Genomic DNA, 27,314 nt, shown 5'->3' on the forward strand with positions numbered 1-27,314 from the left:
GCTTTAAGGACAGAAGAATGTAGGAATAGGGACAACATTCACAAACAAGCAGAGTAAGCTTCATCCTACAATATAAAGACACCCAGGTAGATGGGAAAGAAAAGTACCAAGAAGTATTATTAATATGTAGCCAAATATAAATAATGATGATGGTGACAAACAGTCATGTCTTGTGTCATTTGTATTGAATTACTTTATCCCTAGCATGGTATGCCCTGTAAGTTTTTGTCCCCTGCATCTCTCTCTGATTCTTAATCTCTAGCAAGGCTATCTAGGTTATCCATCTAATTCCTGGTACCCGTGTCTGTTTTACTATGTCATTGCTAGTCACCATCATGGCTCTCTCTATCATTCCTAGTCCTCAGTATGGCTCCCCATGTCAATCATGGTCTCAGCATGGCTCCCCTGTTCTCATATGCCTGGTCCCCAGCATGGCTTCTATCTCATTCTCCACATCGGCACTCCCTTTCTTATTAAGGGACCCTTATGCCTCCCAGTCTCATTCCTGATCCCATTCTGGATCCCCATCATAATTCTGCTCCTGTGCATAGCTTTCAATCCTATTATCCTATTTCTCATCTGAAGCATGTTTCCCCTTCTCATTGCGGGTCCCCAGCATAGCTTTCAATTTTAATCCTGATCCCCCAGCATGGCTCCCCATCTCATTCCTAGTCCCCAGCATGGCTCCCCATCTCATTCCTAGTCCCCAGCATGGCTCCTCATCTCATTCCTTGTTCCCAGCATGGCTCCTCATCTCATTCCTTGTTCCCAGCATGGCTCCTCATCTCATTCCTTGTTCCCAGCATGGCTCCCCATCTCATTCCTTGTTCCCAGCATGGCTCCTCATCTCATTCCTTGTTCCCAGCATGGCTCCTCATCTCATTCCTTGTTCCCAGCATGGCTCCCCATCTCATTCCTTGTTCCCAGCATGGCTCCCCATCTCATTCCTTGTTCCCAGCATGGCTTCCCATCTCATTCCTAGTCCCCAGCATGGCTCCCCATCTCATTCCTAGTCCCCAGCATGGCTCCTCATCTCATTCCTTGTTCCCAGCATGGCTCCCCATCTCATTCCTAGTCCCCAGCATGGCTCCTTACCTCAATCCTAGTTCCTAGCACAATTTTCCATTTCCTTCCTTGTTCCCAGCATGGTTCCCCATCTCATTCCTAGTTCCCAGCATAACTTCCCATTTGCTTCCTTGTTCCCAACATGGCTCCCCATCTCATGCCTAGTTCCCAGAATAACTTCTTATTTGCTTGTTAGTTCCCAGCATGGCTCCCCATCTCTTTCCTAGTCCTCAGCATGGCTTCTCATCTCATTCCTAGTTCCCAGCATGGCTTCTCATATTATTCCTAGTCCTCCTTGTGGCTCTTCATCTCATTCCTAGTTCCCAGCCTAGTTCCCCATCTACTTCCTAGACCCCAGTATGGCTCTCAATTTAATCCCTGCATAGCTTTCCATCTTATGCTCAGTCCCCAGCAAGGCTCCTTTGCTTAGGGCATCATATTGGGAGATGCACTATAACTGTCTTAACCTTTTCCTATCCTGATGTGCTCTGTCTTGGAAATGCTTTTCCTGCTCTTAGTTCCAGTGATGTGGTAAGATGCTGGCAGCATCTTACTTAAGGTTTCCTTACAAGTCTCCTACTCAATAATCTGCATCAAGATACTTCAGAGCACTTATAATTACATTATTTGGTCTTATCAAAGGGGCTTCCACTGAAAAATCTGCTCACAAAAGTGATCTTTGGAGGATAAAGAGGGTGGTGTATTTATAGTGGGGCAGCTTCTATAGACTTTGTGAGCATAATCTGCCCCAGAATCTTTTTTCCTATGATGGCTTTGTCTTGTTGTCTTGGGTGCCCTAAGTTATCTATTTTTTGTTATTCCTCTCTTGTTAGACACACCAAGTATTACTGCTAAGCTGATAAGCGAACAGAAAGATGACAAGGAGAAGAAAAACCACGAGGAGAAAGAGAAGGTGAAAGCAGAAAATGGATTCCAGGATAACTACAGTGTTGTTGTTGCTTCAGGTAAGTGTACATAACAGCAGCCTAATATATCTTTAACCCCTTCCCGCAAAATCAGGTACACGTATGTGATGATTAGGGATGACTTCCCGAAACACCACATACATGTACCTGATGAGAATGGCGCTGTGACAGTTTATTGAGCTTGGCTGTGCTGCACAGCCGAGCTTCCCTGAAGCCAGCCAGGGACCAATCGCAGCGGTCCCTGGCCGACGATCACTGCTATTGGCCGGTCAGTACAGACGGGCCAATAGCAGGGATCTGGCGGGGGTCTCCTCTTTCCCCCTCTCCTTCCCCCTCTCCTTCCCCCTCTCCTTCCCCCTCTCCTTCCCCCTCTCCTTCCCCCTCTCCTTCCCCCTCTCCTTCCCCCTCTCCTTCCCCCTCTCCTTCCCCCTCTCCTTCCCCCTCTCCTTCCCCCTCTCCTTCCCCCTCTCCTTCCTCCTCTCCTCCGTCCACAGTGAAGCAATCGGTGGTGAGGGGGCCCCATCGGAGGAGGGCACTCGGGATCGGAGCGGGCATCCGATCTTGAATTAACCCTGTAGACGCTGCTGTCACGGTGACCATAGCGTCTATTAGGGTAACAGAGGGAGGGAGCTCTCTCTGTCACCGATCAGCACTCTCCAAAGTGAAAGAGTGCTGATGGTCTGACAGTAGCCTCCGTTGTCATGGCAACAGATCAGTCTTTACCTAAGGTAGTGACTGATCTATCCTATGTCTATGACAGACATAGGCATAATTCAATGGAGTACAGATGTATACTTCATTGAATTGTGTATAATAGTGTAAAAAAAGAAAAGTTAAATGTAAAAATGTGAAAAAAATAATAAAATAAATAAAAAATCCCAAAAAACATGTCCCGCAAAAAAAGTCCATAAAAAAGTTATGGCCCACAGAATACGGCGACTTTTATGCTATAAATGAACTAAAATGTTTTTAAAAGTATAGAAATTTGGTATTGCCATAACCATATCAACCTGCAGAGAAATGTAAATTTGTCATTTATACCGCATGACGACCAATCTAAATTCTTTTTATAAAAAAAACAACCAACCGCAGAATAGATTTTTTTTATGTATACCACCTCATAAAAACTGAAATAAAAAAAATCAGTCACATGTACCCCAGAATGGTACCAATGAAAGTGTCAATTTGTCTCCCAAAAATATTTTTGCACCCCAAGGCCTGCGACTTTATATGATGCAGACAAAATATCCTAAACTAAAAGGATGCCCCAAAATCCTCACAGCACGCCTTCATGTCTGAGGCCTGTGTGAGACATGTAGCGCATAAAGGCCACATATCGAATATTTCTAAATACGTCAGAATTCAGGGAATAAATCTTGTGTTGTATTTTTTTGTCAACACCTACTGTGTTACAGAAAAAAATTGATTAAAATGAAAAGTCTGCAAAAAAATGAAATTTTAAAATTCAGCAAATGTAAGGTATAACAAAATGCAAATTTTTACAAAAAGTGCTAAATATATCAATCAAAATTTACCAGTAATTTAAAGTACAATATGTCACTAACAATCAGTCTCAGAATCGCTTTCATAAGTAAAAGCGTTCCAAAGTTATTACCAAATAAGTGGACACATGTCAGATTTTGAAAATTTGCCTCGGTCATTAAGGTCAAAACAGACTATTGAGTAAAGAGGTTAAAGGAAATGTTTGACAAATTGGGATGCCTAAAACAGTCGAATGAATGCATTAAAAGGTTTTGTGGGACTTCTAGATCAGTCGCTGAACAGCAGATACCCAGCCAACCATATATATATATATATATATATATATATATATATACACACATACATACATATATACAGTCATAGCCGTAAATGTTAGTACCCTAGAAATTTTTCAAGAAAATGAAGTATTTCTCACAGAAAAGGATTGCAGTAACAAATGTTTTGCTATACACATGTTTGTTCCCTCTGAGTATTGGAACTACCGTATATACTCGAGTATAAGCCGACCCGAGTATAAGCCGAGACCCCTAATTTCAACCCAAAATCCCAGGAAAAGTTATTGACTCGAGTATAAGCCTAGGGTGGGAAATACCTCATCCCCCCCTGTCATCATCCAGACCCGTCATTAACATCCTCATCATCCCCTTGTCATCATCCCACACATCCCCCCTTCATCATCCCCTTGTCATCATCCCACACATCCCCTTATCATCCCACACATCCCCCCTTCATCATCCCCTTGTCATCATCCCACACATCCCCCCTTCATCATCCCCTTGTCATCATCCCACACATCCCCTTATCCCACACATCCCCCCTTCATCATCCCCTTGTCATCATCCCACACATCCCCCCTTCATCATCCCCTTGTCATCATCCCACACATCCCCTTATCATCCCACACATCCCCCCTTCATCATCCCCTTGTAATCATCCCACACCCCCCCCCTTCATCATCCCCACCCCCCTTCATCATCCCCACACCCCCCCCCCCCCCTTCATCATCCTCTTCTCATCATTCGCCCTCAGTGGTCTTCAACCTGCGGACCTCCAGAGGTTTCAAAACTACAACTCCCAGCAAGCCCGGGCAGCCATCGGCTGTCCGGGCTTGCTGGGAGTTGTAGTTTTGAAACCTCCGGAGGTCCGCAGGTTGAAGACCACTGCGGCCTTCAACATGCGGACCTCCAGAGGTTTCAAAACTACAACTCCCAGCAAGCCCGGGCAGCCATCGGCTGTCCGGGCTTGCTGGGAGTTGTAGTTTTGAAACCTCCGGAGGTCCGCAGGTTGAAGACCACTGCGGCCTTCCACATGCGGACCTCCAGAGGTTTCAAAACTACAACTCCCAGCAAGCCCGGGCAGCCATCGGCTGTCCGGGCTTGCTGGGAGTTGTAGTTTTGAAACCTCCGGAGGTCCGCAGGTTGAAGACCACTACGGCCTTCAACATCATCCAGCCCCCTCTCACCCCCTTTAGTTCTGAGTACTCACCTCCGCTCGGCGCTGGTCCGGTCCTGCAGGGCTGTCCGGTAAGGAGGTGGTCCGGTGAGGAGGTGGTCCGGGCTGCTATCTTCACCGGGGGCGCCTCTTCTCCGCGCTTCCGGCCCGGAATAGAGCCGTTGCCTAGACAAGGACGTATCTGCGTCGTTGTCAAGGCAACGTGACTATTCTGAGGCCGGGCCCGAAGCGCTTAGAAGAGGCCTCCCCGGTGAAGATAGCAGCCCGGACCACCTCCTCACCGGACCACCTCCTTACCGGACAGCCCTGCAGGACCGGACCAGCGCCGAGCGGAGGTGAGTACTCAGAACTAAAGGGGGTGAGAGGGGGCTGGATGATGTTGAAGGCCGCAGTGGTCTTCAACCTGCGGACCTCCGGAGGCTTCAAAACTACAACTCCCAGCAAGCCCGGACAGCCGATGGCTGCCCTGGCTTGCTGGGAGTTGTAGTTTTGAAACCTCTGGAAGTCCGCAGGTTGAAGACCACTGCGGGTGGGGGAGTTCACTCGAGTATAAGCCGAGGGGGGTGTTTTCAGCACGAAAAATCGTGCTGAAAAACTCGGCTTATACTCGAGTATATACGGTAAACCAAAAAAGGAAGGAAAAAAAGCAAATTGGACATAATGTCACTCCAAAATGGGCTGGACAAAATTAATGGCACCCTTAACTTAATATTTGGTTGCACACCCTTTGGAAAAAAATTTATTAAATCAGTTGCTTCCTATAACCTTCAATAAGCTTCTTACACCTCTCAGCAGGATTGTTGGACCACTCTTCCTTTGCAAACTGCTCCAGGTCTCTCTTATTGGAAGGCGCCTTTTCCCAACAGCAATTTTAAGATCTCTCTACAGGTGTTCAATGGGATTTAGAGCTGGACTCATTGCTGACCACTTCAGAACTCTCCAACGCTTTGTTGTCATCCATTTCTGGGTGCTTTTTGGCGAATGTTTGGGGTCATTGTCCTGCTTGAAGAACCAAGATCTCGGAAGCAAACCCAGCTTTCTGACACCTGGCTGTACAGTGGGACCCAAAATCCGTTGCTAATTCTCAGATTTCATGATGCCTTGCACACATTCAATGCACCCAGTGCCAGAGGCAGCAAAACAACCCCAAAACATCACTGAACCTCCACTATATTCGCTGTAGGTACCGTGTTCTTCTCTTTGTAGGTCTCATTCCATTTTCGGTAAACAGTGGAATTATGTGCTTTACAAAAATGCTCCATCTTGGTCTCATCTGTCCACAAGACGTTTCACCAGAAGGATTTTGGCTTACTCAAGTTCATTTTGGCAAAATATAGTCTGGCTTTTTTTTGTCTCTGTGTCAGCAGTGGGGTCCTCCTGGGTCTCCTGACATAGCGTTTCATTTAATTTAAATGTTGATGGATAGTTCACGCTGGCATTGATGCTTCCCGAGCCTGCAGAACAGCTTGAATATCTTTGGAACTTGTTTGGGGCTGCTTATACACCATCCGGACAATCCTGCGTTGACACCTTTCATAAATTTTTCTCTTCCATCCACGCCCAGGGAGATTGGCTACAGTGCCATGGGTTGCAAATGTCTTGATAATGTTGTGCACTGTGGACAAAGGCAAATCTAGATCTCTGGAGATGGAATTGTAACATTGAGATTGTTGATATTTTTCCACAATTTTGGTTCTTCTCCTCTTTCTGTTGTCCATGCTTAGTGTGGCACACACAGGCACACACAATGCAAAGACTAAGTGAACTTCTCTCCTTTTTATCTGCTTTCTGGTGTGATTTTTATATTGCCCACACCTGTTACTGTTGCCCATTAAACTCACCTGTTGCCCCAGGTGAGTTTAATGGAGCATCGCATGCTTGAAACAATTTATTTTTCCACAATTTTGAAAGGGTGCCAATAATTTTGTTCAGCCCATTTTTGGAGTTTGGTGTGACATTATGTCCAATTTGCTTTTTTTCCTCTCTTTTTTGGTTTAGGTCCAATACACACAAAGGGAATAAACGTGTATATAGCAAAACATTTGTTACTGCAATCCTTTTCTGTGAGAAATACTTCATTTTCTTGAAACATTTCATGGATACCAACATTTATGGCCATGACTAATATATATATATATATATATATATATATATATATATATATATATATATATATATATATATATATGTATGTATGTATGTGTGTGTGTATATATATATTTGCATTATTCTCACTTAAACTAGTTATTTTGTCTTTGTTCATTTTATTTATTCTTTCTCTTATTTATTTGTTTTTAACATCAAAGGTTTAAAATCTCAATCAAAAAGGGCCGTCTCCTCCACACCACCTCGTCCACCGTCTAGACGAGGCAGAGTAATGACTGATAAAGTAGGTGGCTCTTCCACAGGAGTAGACTCCTCAAGCAAGACCATCAGCATCCCTGTGTTCCACCTTTACCATAAGTTGCTGCCAGGTACAGTTGCTTTGTAATAGGATTTTAGTGCATGGACTGGATGGGATAGAACTGCATATTGTATTTATGTATTTTATGTTTTTGTCCTGTAGGTCAGCCGTTACCTCCTGAAATGACCCTTGCACAGCTTCTCACTCTCTTGTATGATAAAAAGCTTCCTCAAGGCTTTCGTTCTGTAGATCTAACAGTCAAACTTGGTTCCAAGGTTATCTCAGACCCAAGCTTATCAAAAACAGATTCCTTTAAGAGACTTCATACTGAGAAAGGTATGCTTTTATACACATATACAAGCAATTGGCTTACCATCTGTTATTACATTAATAACTTGATTTTCGATTTGTATTTATGTTTCATCTTAAAGTATTTTGATAAGTATCATATTTTAAGGGTTTTTCCCTGAAAACAGCTTGATAGCCTATCTTTAAAATAATCAATATTAAAGATGGCAGCTCTGGGTATATGTCCATATATAGATAGATAAATTACACACACACACACACACACACACACATATATATATTTATTTACACTGACAGAGGTGGATTCCTCATAAGAACTTGATTCGATCTAAAAGTCAAAATTCAATAACTATAAAACCTCAAGCTTACAAAAAGGTTCTGCGGTGAGCTGAGGCATTGGATATGGTAATTGAAATAATTTAAATTTCCTAAAAGTAGAGACTACATTTTACATCCAATTTATGTTTATTGGTTTTTTTAAATCAGCTGAGCTGTAGTAAAAGATGCAGTTGCATATGCCTGGATAAACGTTCAAGGGCCCAGGTTCATTGGAATACAGTGGCCTTTTCATGCTACTGATCAGTCCGGGTCAGACTCCCACCAATCATTGATATTGATCACCATTCATAAGTGATTATTATAAATAATAATAATAATAATAATTGAAAAAAAAAATTCCATTCTTTCCAGGAGAATTCCACATGGACTGCATTGCTGTCAATTGTGTTGGAGCATGCCCGCACGGTCAAAATTCAGAATGTCTGCAGTGAAACTGTGGAAATTCTGTGGTCTGTAGGGTACAGTAAAGTCCCATTAAACACACTGGGAGATTGCTGCACCAGAATTTCCAAGCAGAGTTCCTCTTGGAAATTCTCTTGTGTGAATGGACCCTTAATGCATAAAGTACATGTTTTGGTAACACCTTTGATAATAGTTCTGTATTTAAAATGATGATAGATTTAGATCCGTTGGTTCCTGTATCGTGTAAATGTTTGCATGTTAATGTCCCTATGAAAATGATCAATTTTGCTCCATATATTTAAATGCTGAACATTACTGCATTTCTCTGAGAAAAGGGAGGACACACTATCTTGTTCTTCCTATGCAACTTTACAGACAGTAATCATATAATGTTGGCTTACAATGAAGTAACAACTTTTAACCCCTTAAAGACCCAGGGCATACCTATACACCGGACTGGTATGCCTGCTGAAATCATTAAGCAGGCACCCTGTGCAAACCCCTGGGTGGGTCCTGAGATTGTCGATTTGCGGCGATTCCGAGTCAATCGGGTACCCTGTGACCCGGAAAAAAAGGGTGATAGTGCCGTCCACAGCAGGAGTGTGGTGGCACTGGTGCCACTTCACGATCGTCCTGATTCGTCGGCCGTTACCGTCATCAGGACTGCTGCTGTGGGGGTGTCCCTATCTGCACTCGCTCCGCCTCTATTCCGGAGGGCGAGAGGGGATGCCGGGAGTCCTCACCTGGACCTTGGGCACCCGATCCCCGGCATTGGCGGCGGGATCGGGGCCCCAGGAGCGGCGTCTGCATCAGGCAGAGCAGCAGCAGGAGGTATGGCCGTGCCTCCTGCTGTTGCATAGCAACAACTCCCAGCATGCACAAAAGGGTATGCTGGGAGTTGTTGTTATGCAACAGCAGAAGGCACAAATACAACTGCCAGCATGTCCTTTGGTAGTTTGTGCTTGGTGGGGGTTGTAGTTTTGCAACAGCTGGAGGCATCCTGTTTGGGAAACACTGCCGTAGGGTAATTTTAGTATTGGATGCAAGTGTCATTCTTGCATCCGGGTCCGTCCCTATGCAAATCCCTAATGTAGGCCTCAAATGCACATGGCGCTCTCTCACTTCGGAGCCCTGTCGTATTTCAAGGCAACAGTGTAGGGCCACATATGAGGTATTTCTGTACTCGGGAGAAATGGCCTAACAAATTTTGGGGGGCTTTTTCCCCTTATGAAAAGGTAAAGTTGGGGTCTACTCCAGCATGTTATTTTTTATACTAACATGCTGGTGTTGCCCCATACTTTTCATTTTCACAAGAGGTAAAAGGGAAAAAAAGATCTTCAAAACTTGTAACACAATTTGTACCCCATATTTGGACGTAAAATGCTCTGCGGGTGCACAACAAGGCTCAGAAGTGAGAGCACCACTGGTGTTATCCCAAATTTTTTTTTTCACAAGGGGTAATAGGAAAAAAAGCCCCCATAATTTGTAACACTATTTCTTCTGAGTATGTAAATACCCCAAATGTGGATGTAAAGTGTTCTGCTGGCGCACTACAAGGCTCAGAAGAGAAGGAGCGTTATTGGGCTTTTGGAGAATGAATTTGGCAGGAATTGAAGCCCATGAGTGTTCACAAATCCCCCATGGTGGCAGAACAGTGGAACCCCCCCCCCCCCCACAAGTGACCCGATTTTGGAAACTACATCCTCATGTAATGTAACAAGGGTTACAGTGAGCATTTACACCCTACTGGTGTCTGACAGATTTTTTGAACAGTGGTCCATGAAAATTAAACATTTTATTTTTAATTTGCACAGCCCACTGTCCCAAATGTCTGTAAAAAGCCAGTGGGATGTAAATGCTCACTGCACCCCTTAATACATTACTTGAGGGGTGTAGTTTCCGAAATAAGGTCACGTGGGGGGGGGGTCCACTGTTCTGGCACCATAGGGGCTTTGTAAACGCACATGGCCCCTGACTTCCATTCCAAACAAATTCTCTCTCCAAACGCCCACATACATCCACACATGGGTTATTTCCAAACTCAGAAGAAATGGGGTTACAAATTTTGGGGGGCATTTTATCCTGTTACCTCTTGTAAAAATGGTAAACTTGGGAAAAAACACGAAAAGTCGTCAAACACCTGTGGGGTGTTAAGGCTCACCGTACACCTTGTTACGTGCCTTGAGGAGTGTAGTTTCCAAAATAGTGTGCCATGTGTTTTTTTTTAATTTATTTTTTTTTTTTTTTTTCGGTTATGGCACAATAGGGCTAAATGTGACAAAAACAATTTCAGCAAAATTCACTCTCCAAAATCCCATTGTCGCTACTTCGCTTCTGAGCCCTCTAGTGCACCCACAAAGCACTTTACGTTCACATATGAGGTATTTCCATACTCAAGAGAAATTGGGTGACAAATTTTGGGGGCTTTTTCCCCTTGTAAAAATTCAAAAACTGGATCTACAATAACATGTTAGTGTAAAAAAATGAAGATTTTGAATTTTCTCCTTCACTTTGCTGCTATTCCTGTGAAACACCTAAAGGGTTAACGCACTTTCTGAATGTCATTTTGGATACTTTGAGGGGTGCAGTTTCTATAATGGGGTCTTTTATGGGATATTTCTAATACGAAGGCCCTTCAAATCCACTTCAAAATTGAACTGATCCCTGAAAAATTGCGATTTTAAAATTTTTGTGAAAAATTGGAAAATTGCTGCTGAGCTTTGAAGCCCTCTGATGTCTTCCAAAAGTAAAAACATGTCAACTTTGTGATGCAAATATAAAGTAGACATATTGTATATGTAAATCAATATATAATTTATTTGGGATGTCCATTTTCCTTATAAGCAGAGAGTTTATAAGTTACAAAAATAAAAAAAAATCAAATTTTTCCTAAAATGTTGGAATTTTTCACCAGAAATGATGCAAGTATCGACAAAAATTTACCACTGACATAAAGTAGACTATGTCGAGGAAAAAACAGTCTCCGAATCGGAATGAAAATTAAAAGCATCCCAGAGTTATAGTGGTCCGATTTGCAAAAAATGCTAGGGTCCTTAAGGTGAAAATGGGCTGGGTCCTTAAGGGGTTAAAGGGGTATTCCAGGCAAAAACTTTTTTTTTATATATCAACTGGCTCCGGAAAGTTAAACAGATTTGTAAATTACTTCTATTAAAAAAAATCTTAATCCTTCCAATAGTTATTAGCTTCTGAAGTTGAGTTGCTGTTTTCTGTCAAACTACTTTCTGATGACTCACCTCCCGGGAGCTGTGCAGCTCCTATGGGGATATTCACCCATCATACAAGGGATATTCTCCCATCATGCACAGCTCCTGTGACGTGACATCATCATTGAGCAGTTAGACAGAAAACTTCAGAAGCTAATAACTATTGGAAGGATTAAGATTTTTTAATAGACTTAATTTACAAATCTGTTTAACTTTCCGGAGCCAGTTGATATATAAAAAAAGTTTTTGCCTGGAATACCCCTTTAAGGATAAATGTCCTCGCATATTTTAGTAATTTCCCTGTCTGTCATCTGGGTTGGGAGACAGGCACATAAGAAAAATGAGAAAAATGCTTGCTGCTATTAACTAGCCTTGGAGGGTTTTTCCAGTCACACACATTGATGGCAGATCCTCAGAATATGCCATCAAACATATAAGCGGGGTGATGACACTGCACCCGGTTTATCAGCGGTTCGGCATAGCCGCAGCTGCCGGATCTACACTCTGAATGGAGCTGAAAGCAGACAGCTCTATTCACTGTGTAGTGGCCTTGTGGGGTTACTGCAGCCTAATCCCCATTATAGTGAAATGTCTATACAGTTAATACATTGTGCCTCTCCTTCTTATAGCCACTCTTTAGTAAGATCCACTAACCTCTACTCCAGTAATACTTGTTGTGTGCTACAGGCCCAGCGATAATGATTATCATTAGAAGAATGTCTAAAACATTTCTGACACAAGATTTCTGACAAGATTTCAAAAAATGCATTTTTGTAGATAGGTTGCTCCCATAAAAGATAATTTTAAGTCGCTTTCAGGTGGATATAGGATATGTTTTTTTGTACCTATTTTATGGATGTAACCCCTAGACCAGTGGTCTCCAACCTGCGGACCTCCAGATGTTGCAAAACTACAACTCCCAGCAAGCCCGGACAGCCGTTGGCTGTCCGGGCATGCTGGGAGTTGTAGTTTGGCAACATCTGGAGGTCCGCAGGTTGGAGACCACTGCCCTAGACCTTATGTTCATCAGCACTGGAATTATGGTGCTTAAACTCTGGTAGTCATTACCTAATTCTCCTGTTAAAAGTAATATCCATTTCACCCACACCTGAAAAATATTTTTACTAGATTTTATTAACCCCTTAAGGACCGGGGGGTTTTCCGTTTTTGCATTTTTGTTTTTCGCTCCTTGCCTTTAAAAAATCATAACTCTTTCAATTTTGCACCTAAAAATCCATATGATTGCTTATTTTTTGCGCCACCAATTCTACTTTGTAATGACATCAGTCATTTTGCCCAAAAATCTACGGTGAAATGGAAAAAAAAATCATTGTGCGACAAAATTGGAAAAAAAACGCTGTTTTGTAACTTTTGGGGGCTTCCGTTTCTACGTAGTACATTTTTCGGTAAAAATGACACCATATCTTTATTCTGTAGGTCCATACGATTAAAATGATACCCTACTTATATAGGTTTGATTTTGTCGGACTTCTGGAAAAAATCATAACTACATGCAGGAAAATTAATACGTTTAAAATTGTCATCTTCTGACCCCTATAACTTTTTTTTATTTTTCCGTGTATGAGCGGTATGAGGGCTCATTTTTTGCGCCGTGATCTGAAGTTTTTAACGGTACCATTTTTGCATTGATAGGACTTATTGATTTTAAATGATATAAAAAGTGACCAAAAATGCACTATTTTGGACTTTGGAATTTTTTTGCGCGCACGCCATTGACCGAGCGGTTTAATGAATGATATATTTTTATAATTCGGACATTTCTGCACGCGGTGATACCATATGTTTATTTTTATTTACACTGCGTTTTTTGTTTTTTTTATGGGAAAAGGGGGGTGATTCAAACTTTTAATAGGGGAGGGGTTAAACGATCTTTATTCACTTTTTTTTCCACTTTGTTTTTTGCAGTGTTATAGGTCCCATAGGGACCTATAACACTGCACACACTGATCTTCATCATTGATCACTGGTTTCTCATAGGAAACCAGTGATCGATGATTCTGCCGCATGACTGCTCATGCCTGGATCTCAGGCACTGGGCAGTCATTCGGCGATCGGACAGCGAGGAGGCAGGTAGGGGCCCTCCCGCTGTCCTGTCAGCTGTTCGGGATGCCGCGATTTCGCCGCGGCTAACCCGAACAGCCCACTGAGTTAACCGGCATGGTTTCACTTTCGCTTTTAGCCTATCGGCGCTGCGCGCTATTAGCGGCGGGTCCCTGCTTCACTATGACGCCGGGCCCGCCGTGATATGATGCGGGGTTACCGTGTAACCCCGCGTTATATCACGAGTAGGACCAAGGACGTACCTGTACGTCCTTGGTCCTTAAGGGGTTAATATATATAAATTCCTACCAATGCCTGTGGTGTAGAAAAAATGCCAATGAAGGGGCCTTTTGTGCTTGTGTATATAGAGTATTACAGGGGTTTTCCAGAATTACAAAAACATTGACAAAAACAGCACCTCTCCTGTCTCCTCAGGTTGTGTGTGGTATTACAAAGTTGCTCTATTCACTTAAATAACACTGAGCTGCAATACCACACATGAACTGAATGTTGTGGGTCTTAGAAGGTCAGAAAGCAGTAAGCGAAAATTTAAAATTTGATAGTTTTTTTTTTTTTGTTTTTTACTCCTGTTTTGTGGCAAAGTTGTCATGTGTGGTGCATATACTGTTCTACTTGGATCTAACTTTTAGCCACAATTATCAATGTTTGAAAAATAATTTTTTGTAAAAAAATTGCAATTTGACTTAACATAGCATGTATAAAGGCCTGAATAATATTTTAACAGCATGTCCGTTATCTACTATCATAAAATAAGTGTGTATTGGGGTTAGTGTGACAGTGTTTAGTAATGTCCGTATGGGGGACATTCCCAATAGTGGACGAGGACACCCCAAATAGGGGACAAAGCACTGCCATAAAGGGGACAAAACACTCCCAATAGGGGACAACCAGGCTTATGTGCCGGCCCTATCTTGTACACTGGGTCACCTTCAGGGGGTGCAGCCAAAGGGGCCCAGACTCCTAGGGGGCCAAGGCCCCCCCACTGCAGCACCCTGCAGCAGCCCCAACACAGAAGCAGAAGACCTCAGTGGTCTCATGCTTCTGTACATCTGCCGGCCACATCATTCACCCCCCCCCCCCCCATGCCACTTTATTCCCCCTTCGTCCAATCACCAACCCCCTCCACCCCCCGCTTTCTTTTTATTTTTTTTACCCCCTGTGCCACATCATTTCCTCTTGATACCCCCTGTGGTATTTCATTAACCCTTTATCCCCCTTTGCCACTTCATAAAAGGGAGGGTGATGATTTTACACAGAGGCTAATAATGGGGAGAATGAAATGGCACAGGGGGATCAAGGGGAAATGATGTGGCACTGGGGGTAAGGGGGGATAAATTGGCACACTGCATAAGGTGGCACAGGATATAAAGGGGGATGAAATGCTGTGGGGGGATAGGGGTGATTAAACGTTACTGGGAGATTGTACTGTAATATCGCTTTTTATCATGTTTTATATGTAAGTACACCGTGGAGTGAGTACAGGACAGTATTCAGACATTTAGAAAGTTTTTTTTAGCCTTTTTTCCAATAGGGGACATCTTTCAATAGCGGACACTTTTTTATTCCTCGTGAGTGTCCGCTATTGGGAGATTCTGCTGTATAAGTGTTGAAGATTGTGTATGGATGCAAATAGAGGAAAGGGAACCACATAAAAGTATATACACATAATGGCCCAGATTTATCAAACTGTGTGAGAGGAAAAAGTGGAGAGATTTTTCCACAGCAGCCAATCACAGCTCAGCTAACGAGCTGAGGTAAAGTGAAAGCTGAGCTGTAATTGGTTGTTGTGGAAAAATCTCTTTTTTCTCTCACACAGTTTGATAAATCTGGGTCAATATGTAGAAATGATAATGCTGAATAGGTGCAGCACTATAATAGAATAGGCATGCTACTTTAGTAGCCATACAAATTTTAACTATTAAACAAAAACTAAGACATGTAGTACATGTTCCTACAAATATTGCAAATAATTGCAATGAGTGGCCTAGAATACAATGTGAAAAAGCTATATTGTGATCAGAAATGTGCGCACATGGGGTGTGGCTTAGCGCAGCATGTGAGGAGACGCGCGGTCTGGAGCTCCGCTGAGCATCCTTCGTTTATCCTGGACACCTGGCTAGAATTCAGCTTTTTCTCATCGCCTACCTGTGGGGGAAGGTGCCTGGAGCATTTTGTTACCGAGATGGCCAGACAGAGATGTAATAGGAAGACACAGGGAGCGCTGGAAGATTGTGAGGCAGAGATGTCGGGAGTTGTAGAGCGGCTGCAGCGCTTCGCACGTTTCACAGAGCCATCGGTGCAGGCTTCGGTGAATGACTGGAGCGAGGAGGAGCTGGATGGGGCTGACTGGCTGTCCGGAGCCTCGGTCTCTTCTGCGACTGCAAACCCCTTCACTGTGCTGAGCAAGCCTGAACGTCATGCCGCCGCAGGTCAGTCTGAGCTTAACGCTTTCTCTTCTGGAGTGCCATCTTCATGCCAAGGGGACTCCTCTACCATTGCTGCTCTACCCCTGATGACCCTACTATGCCTCTGTGTTATCTCCTCCGCTGGGACTCTCCCTGCTGTCAACCCCTCCAGTGCTGGTGTTGTGCCTGCAACATTAAAGGGGTATTCCGGGCAAAAACATCGTATCCCCAATGGAAAGGATAGGGGATAAGATGTCTGATCGCGGGGGCCCGCTGTTGGGACCCCCCACGATCTCCCTGCAGCAGCCCGTATTCTATGAAATGAATGGAGGGGGCGTGGCATGACGTCACGTCCCTGTCTCGGAAGCCCGGCGTTTTTTTAAAACTGCAGACGACTTTGACGCCTTTATGTGCTGTTGATAGCGCACATAGGGTGCCCACTCGTTCCCTCCCGCCGGCTGCCCCACCTCGAGCTGTCCTCATCTGCATTTTGCACTTTGAAGATAGAGATATCATTCCTTGTAAAGCCAGGGACATGGACTCGCTCGCTATCAATGGCAGCCGGATCTCTTATTTTCCTGATTTTTAGGCTGACGTTCAAAAGAGGAGAGCTAAATATACGGATGTTAAACGATTCCTGCGTGCACGAAATGTGATGTACTCTATGCTATACCCTGCACTCCTCCGCGTGGTTGCTCTAGGAACTACCCATATGTTTGACTCCTCTGTGGTGGCAGTGGAATGGGTGGATATACATGAGGCTCAAATACAGCACTCCCGTATCTGAGGTTCCTGTGTAGACTGTGTATTGATGTTGGTCCTGCCGGCCTGCCTGGGACTTTCTGTGCCTTTACGCATACTTAGGCCATATACTTTAGAATGTGCCTCTGTAACTATGCTGTGCCTTTATTGGTAAGTGGGGGGGGGGGGGGGTTCATTTTTTTTGCTTATACTACTTATCTGTTCTCCGGGTACGTGTCTATGTTGCCAGATGTCCCCAATATGTTTTGTTCTCATTTGCTCAGATATGAGCACGGTATGTTGGATAAGTATCTTCTATCTATATGTCACCTGCTCACTCTACCTGGGCTATTTGTTTGCCCCTTGTGTTACAAGTTGCGACTGTTTGGGTTTTGTTGTTTGTCTGGGGTGTCTGTGTTGTTCAGTGTTCTTTCTTCTGCTCATTGTGCTCTGTCTTCTATGTTTCTTCCCAGTTTCACTTATTGGTGGCTCATGCTTCCGCCCACTTACATTGTCACTTATGCTTCCTCAATTGTCTTATGGCTATTGATTTGCATGTGGTGGCGTGGAACGTAAGGGCCCTCAATGATCCCTTGCTTTTTTTCAACCTGCTGTATTGTGCCTCTCTGAGACACACTTGACGAGTGATACTAAACATGTGCTGAATAAACCATGGTTTGGTCATACCTTCCATGCCACTTTTTTTCCTCACATGCCCAGGGTGTAAGTGTGCTCATTCATAGAAGCATTTTATTTTCATTTGTTTCTAGTTTTATTGATCCAGAGGGTAATTTGTTTGGCTTTATGGCACTTTTAACCGTACCCTGTGTGTCCTGGTTGCGCTCTATATTCCTCCCCCATACTCAAGTGATGCCTTGCGCAGGGTGATGTCTTTTCTATCCTCTCTGCCTGACGCATTGCTCCTGGTGATTGGGGATTTCAATAATTTGTTACACCCCATGCTTAATAGGTTTAATAACAGAGGGCCTACTGGGACTCCTGGGTCTACGGGTCTAGCTAGACTTGTGGAGGAGGTGGGGTGGGCAGATTTATGGAGAAGACGTAATCCTACTAAGATGCAATACTCCTGCTATTCTAGCTCTTGTGGTACGCTCTCACATATTGATCTCACGCTGGGCAATGAGCTAATTTTCCCCCTGGTTATGTCGGTGGAGTATCTCCCCCGTAGTCTTTCTGATCATTCCCCTGTATTTGTGCATCTTATTTTCAATTCTCATCCTAGATTGCGGGGTTCTCTGTGGTGATTAAATCCATTTTGGCTTCAAGTCCCCTCAGTAGACCGTACGCTTAGTCTAATGTGGAAGCCTTTCTCGAGATCAATGCGGGGACTGCTTCGGTGGGTACCACATGGGCTTCATTAAAGGCGTATGTAAGGGGCATTTTTATCGGGGATATTACCACCTGTAAATCTAAGAATAGAGCAATTCAAACCTCATTGCAGCAACAAGTGCTCCTAGCGGAACAACCGTTTCTCAGTGACCCTTCTGGCCAGACTAGAGATAGTTGGCAATCTTTGCAAACTTTGTTAGACTCACATTTGTTGCAGATGGCAGATAACAAGTGATTCTTTCAACAGCAGTGCTATTTTGAGAGTGGCGAGAGTACGGGTTGCCTGCTGGCTTGTACTATTAGAACCCAGCAGGGGTCCACCTCTATCCCTTGCCTCTGTGATAGTGCTGGGACTGTTGGCCAAGATGATGTGGACATTTTGAATGTCTTAGTATCCTTTTATGAAGATACATATTCCGTTAATCTGACACATGATCTTACTGCTATTGACCAGATTCTCTTTGGCATTTGGCTCCCAGCCCTGTCGTAGACCCAGAGGGATCTTTTAGATGAGCCTGTTACTATTGAAGAATTGGAGAGTGCGTTGGGGGCCTTGTCTTCTGAGAAGTCACCGGGTGTTGGACTCCCCAACAAGTATCTTAAACAATATCAAGATATTCTGTTGCCCCAGATACTGGGGGTGGGGGGGGGGGTATTGCAGGTGGCGGCAGAGGGGGAGAGTTTGCCGGGGTCTATGCGAGAGGCAATTATAGTATTGTTATTGAAGCCCGGTAAAGATCCGCTTTTGGCGGGCTCATACAGACCAATATCCCTGCTGTGCTCTGATGTTAATTTAATAGCGAAAATCTTGGCCAACCGTCTCTTAAGGGTCATTACTACTTTGGTGCATGGGGATCAGACTGGGTTTATGCCAGGGAAATCGGAGTGCCCCCTGTCCCCATTCCTATTTGCCATAGCAATAGAGCCCCTGGCAGTACTTATTAGGGTATCCATTTAAAGGCTTCCGTTATAGGGACTTGGAAGAGCGCATTGCCCTTTATGCAGGCGACATGATTCTTTTCCTTGGAGATGTGGGGGCACTCCTTGCCCCCTTTGATGGCCCTTATAGAATTATACGGTGGTTACTCCGGCCTATCTATTAATTGGGACAAATCCACCATCCTTCTCCTTGATCCCCTCTCTTCTATACCAGTTATTGCAAGGGTCGGCCTTCCTGTAGTTTCACAGTTTAAATATCTGGGCGTGTATGTCACTGCCCTCCCCTCTGAATATATTGCTCTCAATCTTGTTCCGCTGCTAGACTGTAGTTCTCGTTAAGTAGATACTTGGCGTAAACTTCCCCTCTCCATGATCGGTAGATCTAACTTAGTTGAAGTGGTTCTTATGCCCCAGTTTTTATATATTTTGCATAACACCCCTGTCTGGATTCCTATGAAATATTTTCTTAGGATTCAGTCCTTGTTTAGGGAGCTCATTTGGAATGGCATGCCGGCTAGTATCCATCTTAAAACATTGCAGCGTAGTAAAGAGGCAGGTGGTTTGTCTAGTCCAACTCCTTCGCTATACTTTTTAGCGTCACAGGTTCAACAATTGAAGGGGTGGGCGCAATTTGCTCCTATGGGGTGTACGGGTGATTGTCTCCTGGCGCATTGGTAAGGTGACCCCTATATATCTGCTGGAAATGGCTGCATACCCCGACCTCCTTTCTACTTTTCTCCTTGTCCGTAAGGTATGGATTCAATTTATGGATTTGAACAGAGGGATGCTGGTATAAAAGTTAACGTACACGTGGAAACCCTTATCCAGCAATGGGTGCACAAGGTCCCAAACGCGTTTCCCGCTAACACCGAGTGGGGGGACATTCTGGGGGTTCAATACGGGAATCTCGTCCCTCATATACTCTAAACTTGCAAGTGTACCCAGAGGTACTCTCGCAAAGTTTGTAGAGTTTCACGCCAAACCGCGCCCGCTTCGAGGGAATATACTGGCAGAAGATGAGTCTCCCCTTAAAACTGATGAGAGACTCATCTACCGCGAGTTCCCTGAGCGGTACATAGGCCTCCAAAATTTGGCCCCAAAGTGATCGATGACCGGCCTGGCCTCACTTTGTAAAGCCGGTTATGGGCGGTATCACCTCAGGGCGGACATGCCGCATTATCTGCATACTGCAGGCATTTCCGAATGGCCTCGAATCGCCTCCGTGTCATCGCCATACTGTAAAGCGGGGTCTGATAGAGGACGTCCCCACTCCAGTAATGACGAGCACTTGGTTTTTTGTCCAGGCCCATATGCAGCGTGGGGCCCCAAAATGTCCTCATTTCCGCTGCATCAATGGCGCGCCATTCATTGGGCCTGGCCAAAAGCGAATCGGGGTGGTGGGCAATGAACTGCTGGGCATACAAGTTTGTTTGCTCCACCATGTGATTGACCAGGCTGTCACTGAAAAAAAACTTTAAAAAGTCCAGATCAATGAAGCCAGCATGGTCAATCCGGATTCCTGAGTCGCCAACAAACTCTGGAATCCGTGGCTGATAACCCTCTGGGGGGCTCCAGACAGGGTCACCGGAAGGGGGCTCCGGTGCACTTGTCTGGGGGGCCAGACTCCTATTACGAGCGGCATTGCCACTCGTACTAGTGTCAGCCACTGGGTCACTCTCATGGGGGGTGCTTGGCCTTGCCTGGCAGCGTCTCCGCCGCCGTACAGGGGACTCATCATCACTACTAGATGATGAGGAGGGCAAGGAAGAACACAAAAATGTAGGATCTTCCTCGTCCTCACTGGCAGATTCGGAGTCGGAGGCTAAAAAAGCGTAAGCCTCCGCTGCCGAAAATGCCCGGCGGCCCATCGCCTTTTTTCTACGGTGGGGGGGGGGGGGGGGGGGGAGAGTGGAGAGTATGTAGTGTGTGGTGCCTGGTGTAAAAAGTGTAATAACAGTAGTAGGAAAAAAAAAGCTGCGGCCCAAAAAAAAGGGGTGGCAAACGCAGCTCCCTTAACCCCTAATAGGACCCGGGGTAAGGGATCAGACCCTAATAGGACCCTGGGGGAACTATTAGGGGGTCATGGAGGGGGGAGGGGGATTTTTTTTTTTTTTTTTTATTAAAAGAAAAAAAAAAAAAAAAAGCTGTGGCCCCCCCAAAAAATGGATGGCGCACGCAGCTCCCTGAACCCCTATTAGGACCCGGGGTCAGGGATCAGACCCCAATAGGACCCTTGGGGACCTATTGGGGGGGGGGGGGACTTTTTTTTTTTTTTTTTTTTCACTTTATTAAATCCTACCTGTCCCTGCAATCCGTTGTCCATATTCTAAGGCTCCTGAGGGGGCTCCGGAGCTCTGAGGGGGGGTACACGGTCTTCTCCTCACTGCTGCACCCGCTGACTGAACACAGAGAGCGGGTGCAGCAGCGGGAAGAGACCGTTAACCCCTCCTCTGCCGCACTGCTATTGGCTGGACGATCGCCGGCCAATAGCAGCGGTAGATGATTGGCGGTGAATTGTACACCGCCGATCACCATTTATTACTGGGTCATCGGGTCACAAGTGACCCGAATCGCCGAAGATCGCTTGCGTGATTTTGCAAGTGATCGCCGACATGCGGGGGTCCCGGGACCCCCCTAGGCATTTGACGGCATGCCTGCTGAACGATTACAGCAGACATGCCGTTCCGATCTCTGCCTGGCGCGCGGCAGAGACCGGAGAAACACCATGACGTTCTGGAACGTCCTTGGTCCTTAAAGCCCAGGGTGCGGGGACGTTCCAGAATGTCCTTGGTCCTTAAGGGGTTAAGCGGTACAATTCTAGAAAAGCATATAACATGGGTATTGTATTGACCCACAGAATAAAGAAATCATGTCATTTTTACCGGAAAATGTACAGCGTGAAAACAAAACCTTCCAAAATTTGCTAAATTGCTGTTTTCTTTTCAATTTTCGCACATAAATATTTGTTTGGTTGCCGTACATTTTATGGTAAAATAAGGGATGTAATTACAAAGTACAATTGGTGACGCAAAAAAACAAGCCCTCATATGGGTCTGTGGATGGAAATATAAGAGTTATGATTTTTAGAAGGCAGGGAGGAAAAAACGAGAATGCAAAAATAAAATTGGTCTGGTCCTTAAGGCCAAAATGGGTCTGGTCTTTAAGGGGTTAATAACCATTTTTGATTTAAAAAACACTAAATAAAACTGAGCGTACTTGAGTGCTGTTGTCAGAAAGTGACACAAAAACCACTAAAATCACACACAAGCGTGAACAAACAAAGACTGAACGAGAGGGAAACAAAAGTATACAGTCATAGCCGTAAATGTTGGCACCCCTGAAATTTTTCAAAAAAATTAAGTACTCCCACAGAAAAGGATTGCAGTAACACACGTTTTGCTATACACATGTTTATTCCTTTTGTGTGTATTGGAACTAAACCAAAAATGGGAGGCAAAAAAGCAAATTGGACATAATGTCACACCAAACTCGGAAACTGGGCTGGACAGAATTATTGACGCCCTTTCAAAATTGTGGATAAATAAGATTGTATCAAGCATGTGATGCTCCTTTAAACTCACCTGGGGCAGGTGTGGGCAGTATAAAAAAAATGACGCCTGAAAGCAGATAAAAAGGTGAGAAGTTCACTTAGTCTTTGCATTGTGTGTCTGTGCCACACTAAGCATGGACAACAGAAAGAGCAGAAGAAAACTGAGGACTTGAGAACCAAAATTGGTCAAAAATATCAACAATCTCAAGGTTACAAGTCCATCTCAAGAGATATAGATTTGCCTTTGTCCACAGTGCGCAACTACAAAGATAAGAACACAGTACCTACAGTGAACAGTACCTACAGGTTCAATGATCTTTTGGGGTTGTTTTGCTGCCTCTTGCACTGGTGCCGTAAATGTGTGCAGGGCATCATGAAATCTGAGGATTTCCAACAGATTTTGGGTCGCACTGTACAGCCCAGTGTCAGAAAGCTGGGTTTGCATCCGAGATCTTGGGTCTTCCAGCAGGACAATGACCCCAAACATATGTCAAAAAGCACCCAGAAATGGATGGCAACAAAGCGCTGGAGAGTTCTGAAGTGGTCAGCAATGAGTCCAGATCTAAATCCCATTGAACACCTGTGGAGAGATCTTAAAATTGCTGTTGGGAAAAGCTCCCTTCCAATAAGAGAGACCTGGAGCAGTTTGCAAAGGAAGAGTGGTCCAACATTCTGCTGAGAGGTGTAAGAAGTTTATTGATGGTTATAGGAAGCGACTGATTTTGAAATATTAAAGGGGTACTCCGGTGGAAAACTTTTTTTTTTTTTTTATCAACTGGTTCCAGAAAGTTAAACAGATTTGTAAATTACTTCTATTAAAAAAAATATATATCCTTTCAGTACTTATTAACTGCTGAATACTACAGAGGAAATTCTTTTCTTTTTGGAACACAGAGCTCTCTGCTGACATCTCTGTCCATTTTAGGAACTGTCCAGAGCAGCATATGTTTGCTATGGGGATTTTCTCCTACTCTGGACAGTTGCTAAAATGGACAGAGATGTCCGCAGAGAGCTCTGTGTTCCAAAAAGAAAATAATTTCCTCTGTAGTATTCAGCAACTAATAAGTACTGGAAGGATTAAGATTTTTTAATAGAAGTAATTTACAAATCTGTAACTTTCTGGCACCAGTTGATTAAAAAAAAAAAGTATCCCTTTAAGTTGAAGCATACCCATCAGATCCAACAAAAAACTATTTTTTTTTTATATATCACTCAGTACCTAATCCTGACCATGTACATCTAATTTTTGTGTCTAGCACCTATTTATTTTATTACACTTTTAATTTTGCTCCCTAGTCTGAATTCTTCTCAAAGGGAGGGGGCGTGGCCTCATTGTGCAGGTCTCCACCCCCCTCCCTCAGTATGCTGTCTTCTCATAGCAACTACAACTCCCAGCTTGTCCTCACTGACAGTAGCGGGACACAAGTTGAGTGGTAGATTTTCCTCCAGCTGTGAGCCCTGCACTCACAGCTGTCAATCAAGGAAGTGTGTCCATGACAAAGGTGATGATGCATGGACAAAGCAGGACTAGTATGTGTCCAAGCAGGCAGGTGGAGCAGTTGTTTGACTGGCTTTTTCAGTGTGAAATACTGAAAATGTTCTAATGAAAGCAATTGCCAAACCTATTTTGTATCTGACAGTGCCCATTTAAGGGTTAATTTTGTCCAGCCCATTTTTTTGGAGTTTGGTGTGACATTCTGTCCAATTTGCTTTTTTTCCTCCTTTTTTGGTTTAGTTTCAATACACACAAAGGGGCTAAACATGTGTATAGCAAAACATGTGTTACTGCAATCCTTTTCTGTGAGAAATACTTCATTTTCATGAAAAATTTTCCAGAGTGCCAACATTTACGGCCATGACTGTTTGTATGAAATTACTCAAAGAATGGGGAAATGTATAGCTACGATGACAAGGAGTAAAAACGCATTTCAATATAATAAATATTTAGTCAGGCCATATAGCCATGATAAAGTATGCAGCACATAGGAAGAATACTCACTTGTCTGAGCTCCAAAACTGAGACAAGACAGGTTGAGAATAATTATATGAAGAAAAGTGGGGTGAAATGAAAAGATAATAAATAATAATCCAAAAGAGGGCAAACGATGACACACACACGTAAACATATATAAGCAAGTGACGGGTTTCCTCCAGTCTTGATCTTGAGTGTCCATAGATGCCTATTGTCCAAGGGGAGCTGTACATAGGTAATAGGGCAACATCACATGGGTCACTGTAATAGAAAAATATAACAAAAATCTATAAAAATGTTAAAATCATTAAAACTACACTAAAATGTCAAAAGACAGGGCGGACTAGGAAGACACCAAGGTATTAACAGATCAGAGAATTGGTGACTAACAATTAGAATTGTGTTCATGCCTGCAGGGTATAGAGTCTTTAGCCACCAGATCCAGCTGCTTTCACATTGAGCAACCCGTTTTGCCATGTTCCCCCCCTCCCCCACAGATACTGGGGTAGATACGATCTATCCCACGTACCTTAGAATAGGTGGGGTCACAATCATGGTGTGTTTTGAAATATCTTGGAACCGGTTTAAGATCTTCAAGGCTGTCTAAGGTTGTCAAAGCTGCTGCTTTGATGTCTTGAACATGTTCTCTCACTCGGATTTTCATATCCTGTGTGCTGAGTCGAATATAAATCTTGGGACAAGAACAGATTGCATAGTACACAAAAAAAAAAAACGCGTCGAGCAAGATATTTCATGTATAATTTTAAATGTGGTTCTGCCAGAAGAATCCTTAAACGTCGTTAAGCGTTTAGTATTTGGGCAGGCCACGCTCTGGCCACATGGAGAACATCCCCTCCAAAGGCATTTTTATCAGGTGATTCCCGATGTTCACTCCTAACTAGAAGGTCCTTCAAGTTTTTAGACCTCCTGGCTGTCAATGATGGTCAGCACCGACCATTACTTATTAAGACATTTCCTCATCCTGTCCCAGTGCGAGTGATAGTTTGTCTCAAATCGAACGGTATAATCCACTGGATATACCTGAGATGGTTTTTTCGCTCTATTATATGCTTTTTTGATGTTTCTGTGGGTGTCTCTCTGGTCCAAGAATCTTTTGATGCAGATGATCAGCTTGTTTCTGAAATGTTTGATCAGAAGAGCATATCAGCCTTGCCCAAAGATATTGTCCATAGGGTATGGCCCAAATTGTATGACCTGAGTGGGATGAGGAAGCATGTAAATACGAGTTCAGTGCAGTGTTCTTCCTAAACATGTCTGTTTTGATATAGCCATGCTCATCACTTGTAACAATACACAGTTTTTATCAAACATGTTAATTTGATATTCTTATCATGAACTGGGCCAACTGAAATGAATCACCCTGCCAGATCATGAGGATGTCGTCAATGTACCGCCCCAAAAAAAAGACGCGGTCTATCTCAACATCCCCATGATCTGACAGGAATGGGTCCCTCTCCCACTCTTTCCCTGTTTGTATATTGGAGAAGACCTATCTATCAAGTCAAGCCAGGAATGGAGACTCAGCATGGTTTTCCCACATGACTTTTCCCCATTAAAGGGATACTCCTGGAGAAATTTTTTTTCAAATCCACTCTTAGTACTCATCACTTTCTGTATGCCCTAGAGGAAGTTGTGTAGTTCTTTCAGTGTGACCCTCTGTTCTTATCATGAAATATCTAGAACTTAAGCAAATCCCCATAGCGAACCTCTTGTGCTCTGGACAATTCCTGACATGGACAGAAGTGGCAGCAGAGTGCACTGCGGAACTACACAACTTCCTCTGAAAGATACGGCAGCTGATAAACACTGAAAGGATAAACATTTTTAAAAATAAGTAATTTACAAATCTCTTTAAAGGAAATTGGTCATCGGTGTCACCTGCACATACCTGTCGGTAGAGACAGGTAGTGCAGGTGACACTGATGACATCGATATTTACCTGATCCTGTGCTGTGGTTCTCCGGCTATCCTCTTCGGTATCTTCTGCTCTGGGCCTGAATTGGAGCATGGGCGGAGCTTAGTGACCTCACTATACTCTGCCCATGCTCCAAGGCTGGCCCAGAGCAGAAGATACCAAAGAGGATAGCAGGAAAACCTTAGCATGGAACTAGACTAGGTAAGTATTGTTGTCATCGTTGTCACCTGCACTACCTGTCTGTACTAAATTCCTTTAACTTTCTGGCACCTGTTGAAATTTTTTCCCAGAGTACCCCTTTAATGTTATGGCGTCAAGGACACCTGTACGGGTTTGGCCAACATGAACCCCCTTCACCTTTTTAAAAGTCCACATATTAAATTTTTTTATTATATCCAAAGTATATTCTCTTTTAAGGTTTCAGGAGATGGAGCACTATATTCCATTTTTAGACATGTGACCATCAGGTCTAATTGAAATAGCGATACTGCCGTTGCTGCTTTTAAAAACAAAGAAGACATAAGATGTTATAAACATTGCAGTTTTCTCTCCAGGCTTGCCAGCAGTCAAAATCTTTTTTTTATTTAAAAGCTTGCTCAGCTCCTTGCTTCCTTTATTCACCCACCCCATTGTGCCCTGTTTTGATTGAGAAATTGTAGTATGTTGGCTTATTGTAAAGCTGGATGGTACAATTCCTTCATAGAAAACTATTTTG

At 43.8% G+C, this 27,314-nt stretch overlaps 1 protein-coding gene across 7 annotated transcripts in view; it reads left to right on the forward strand.

Moving 5' to 3' along the window:
* BIRC6 (baculoviral IAP repeat containing 6) overlaps window positions 1-27,314 on the forward strand; it is a 338,837-nt gene that overhangs the window by 204,838 nt on the left and 106,685 nt on the right. For all 7 annotated transcript variants that reach the window (XM_056567403.1, XM_056567397.1, XM_056567396.1 and 4 more), the window contains 3 exons: window positions 1,899-2,030; window positions 7,253-7,420; window positions 7,513-7,686. In XM_056567403.1, the coding sequence (XP_056423378.1) occupies window positions 1,899-2,030; window positions 7,253-7,420; window positions 7,513-7,686 (474 nt within the window). The remainder of the gene's footprint in view (window positions 1-1,898; window positions 2,031-7,252; window positions 7,421-7,512; window positions 7,687-27,314) is intronic.

The sequence above is a fragment of the Hyla sarda genome, chromosome 3, assembly GCF_029499605.1.
Source record: "Hyla sarda isolate aHylSar1 chromosome 3, aHylSar1.hap1, whole genome shotgun sequence".
NCBI lineage: Eukaryota > Metazoa > Chordata > Amphibia > Anura > Hylidae > Hyla > Hyla sarda.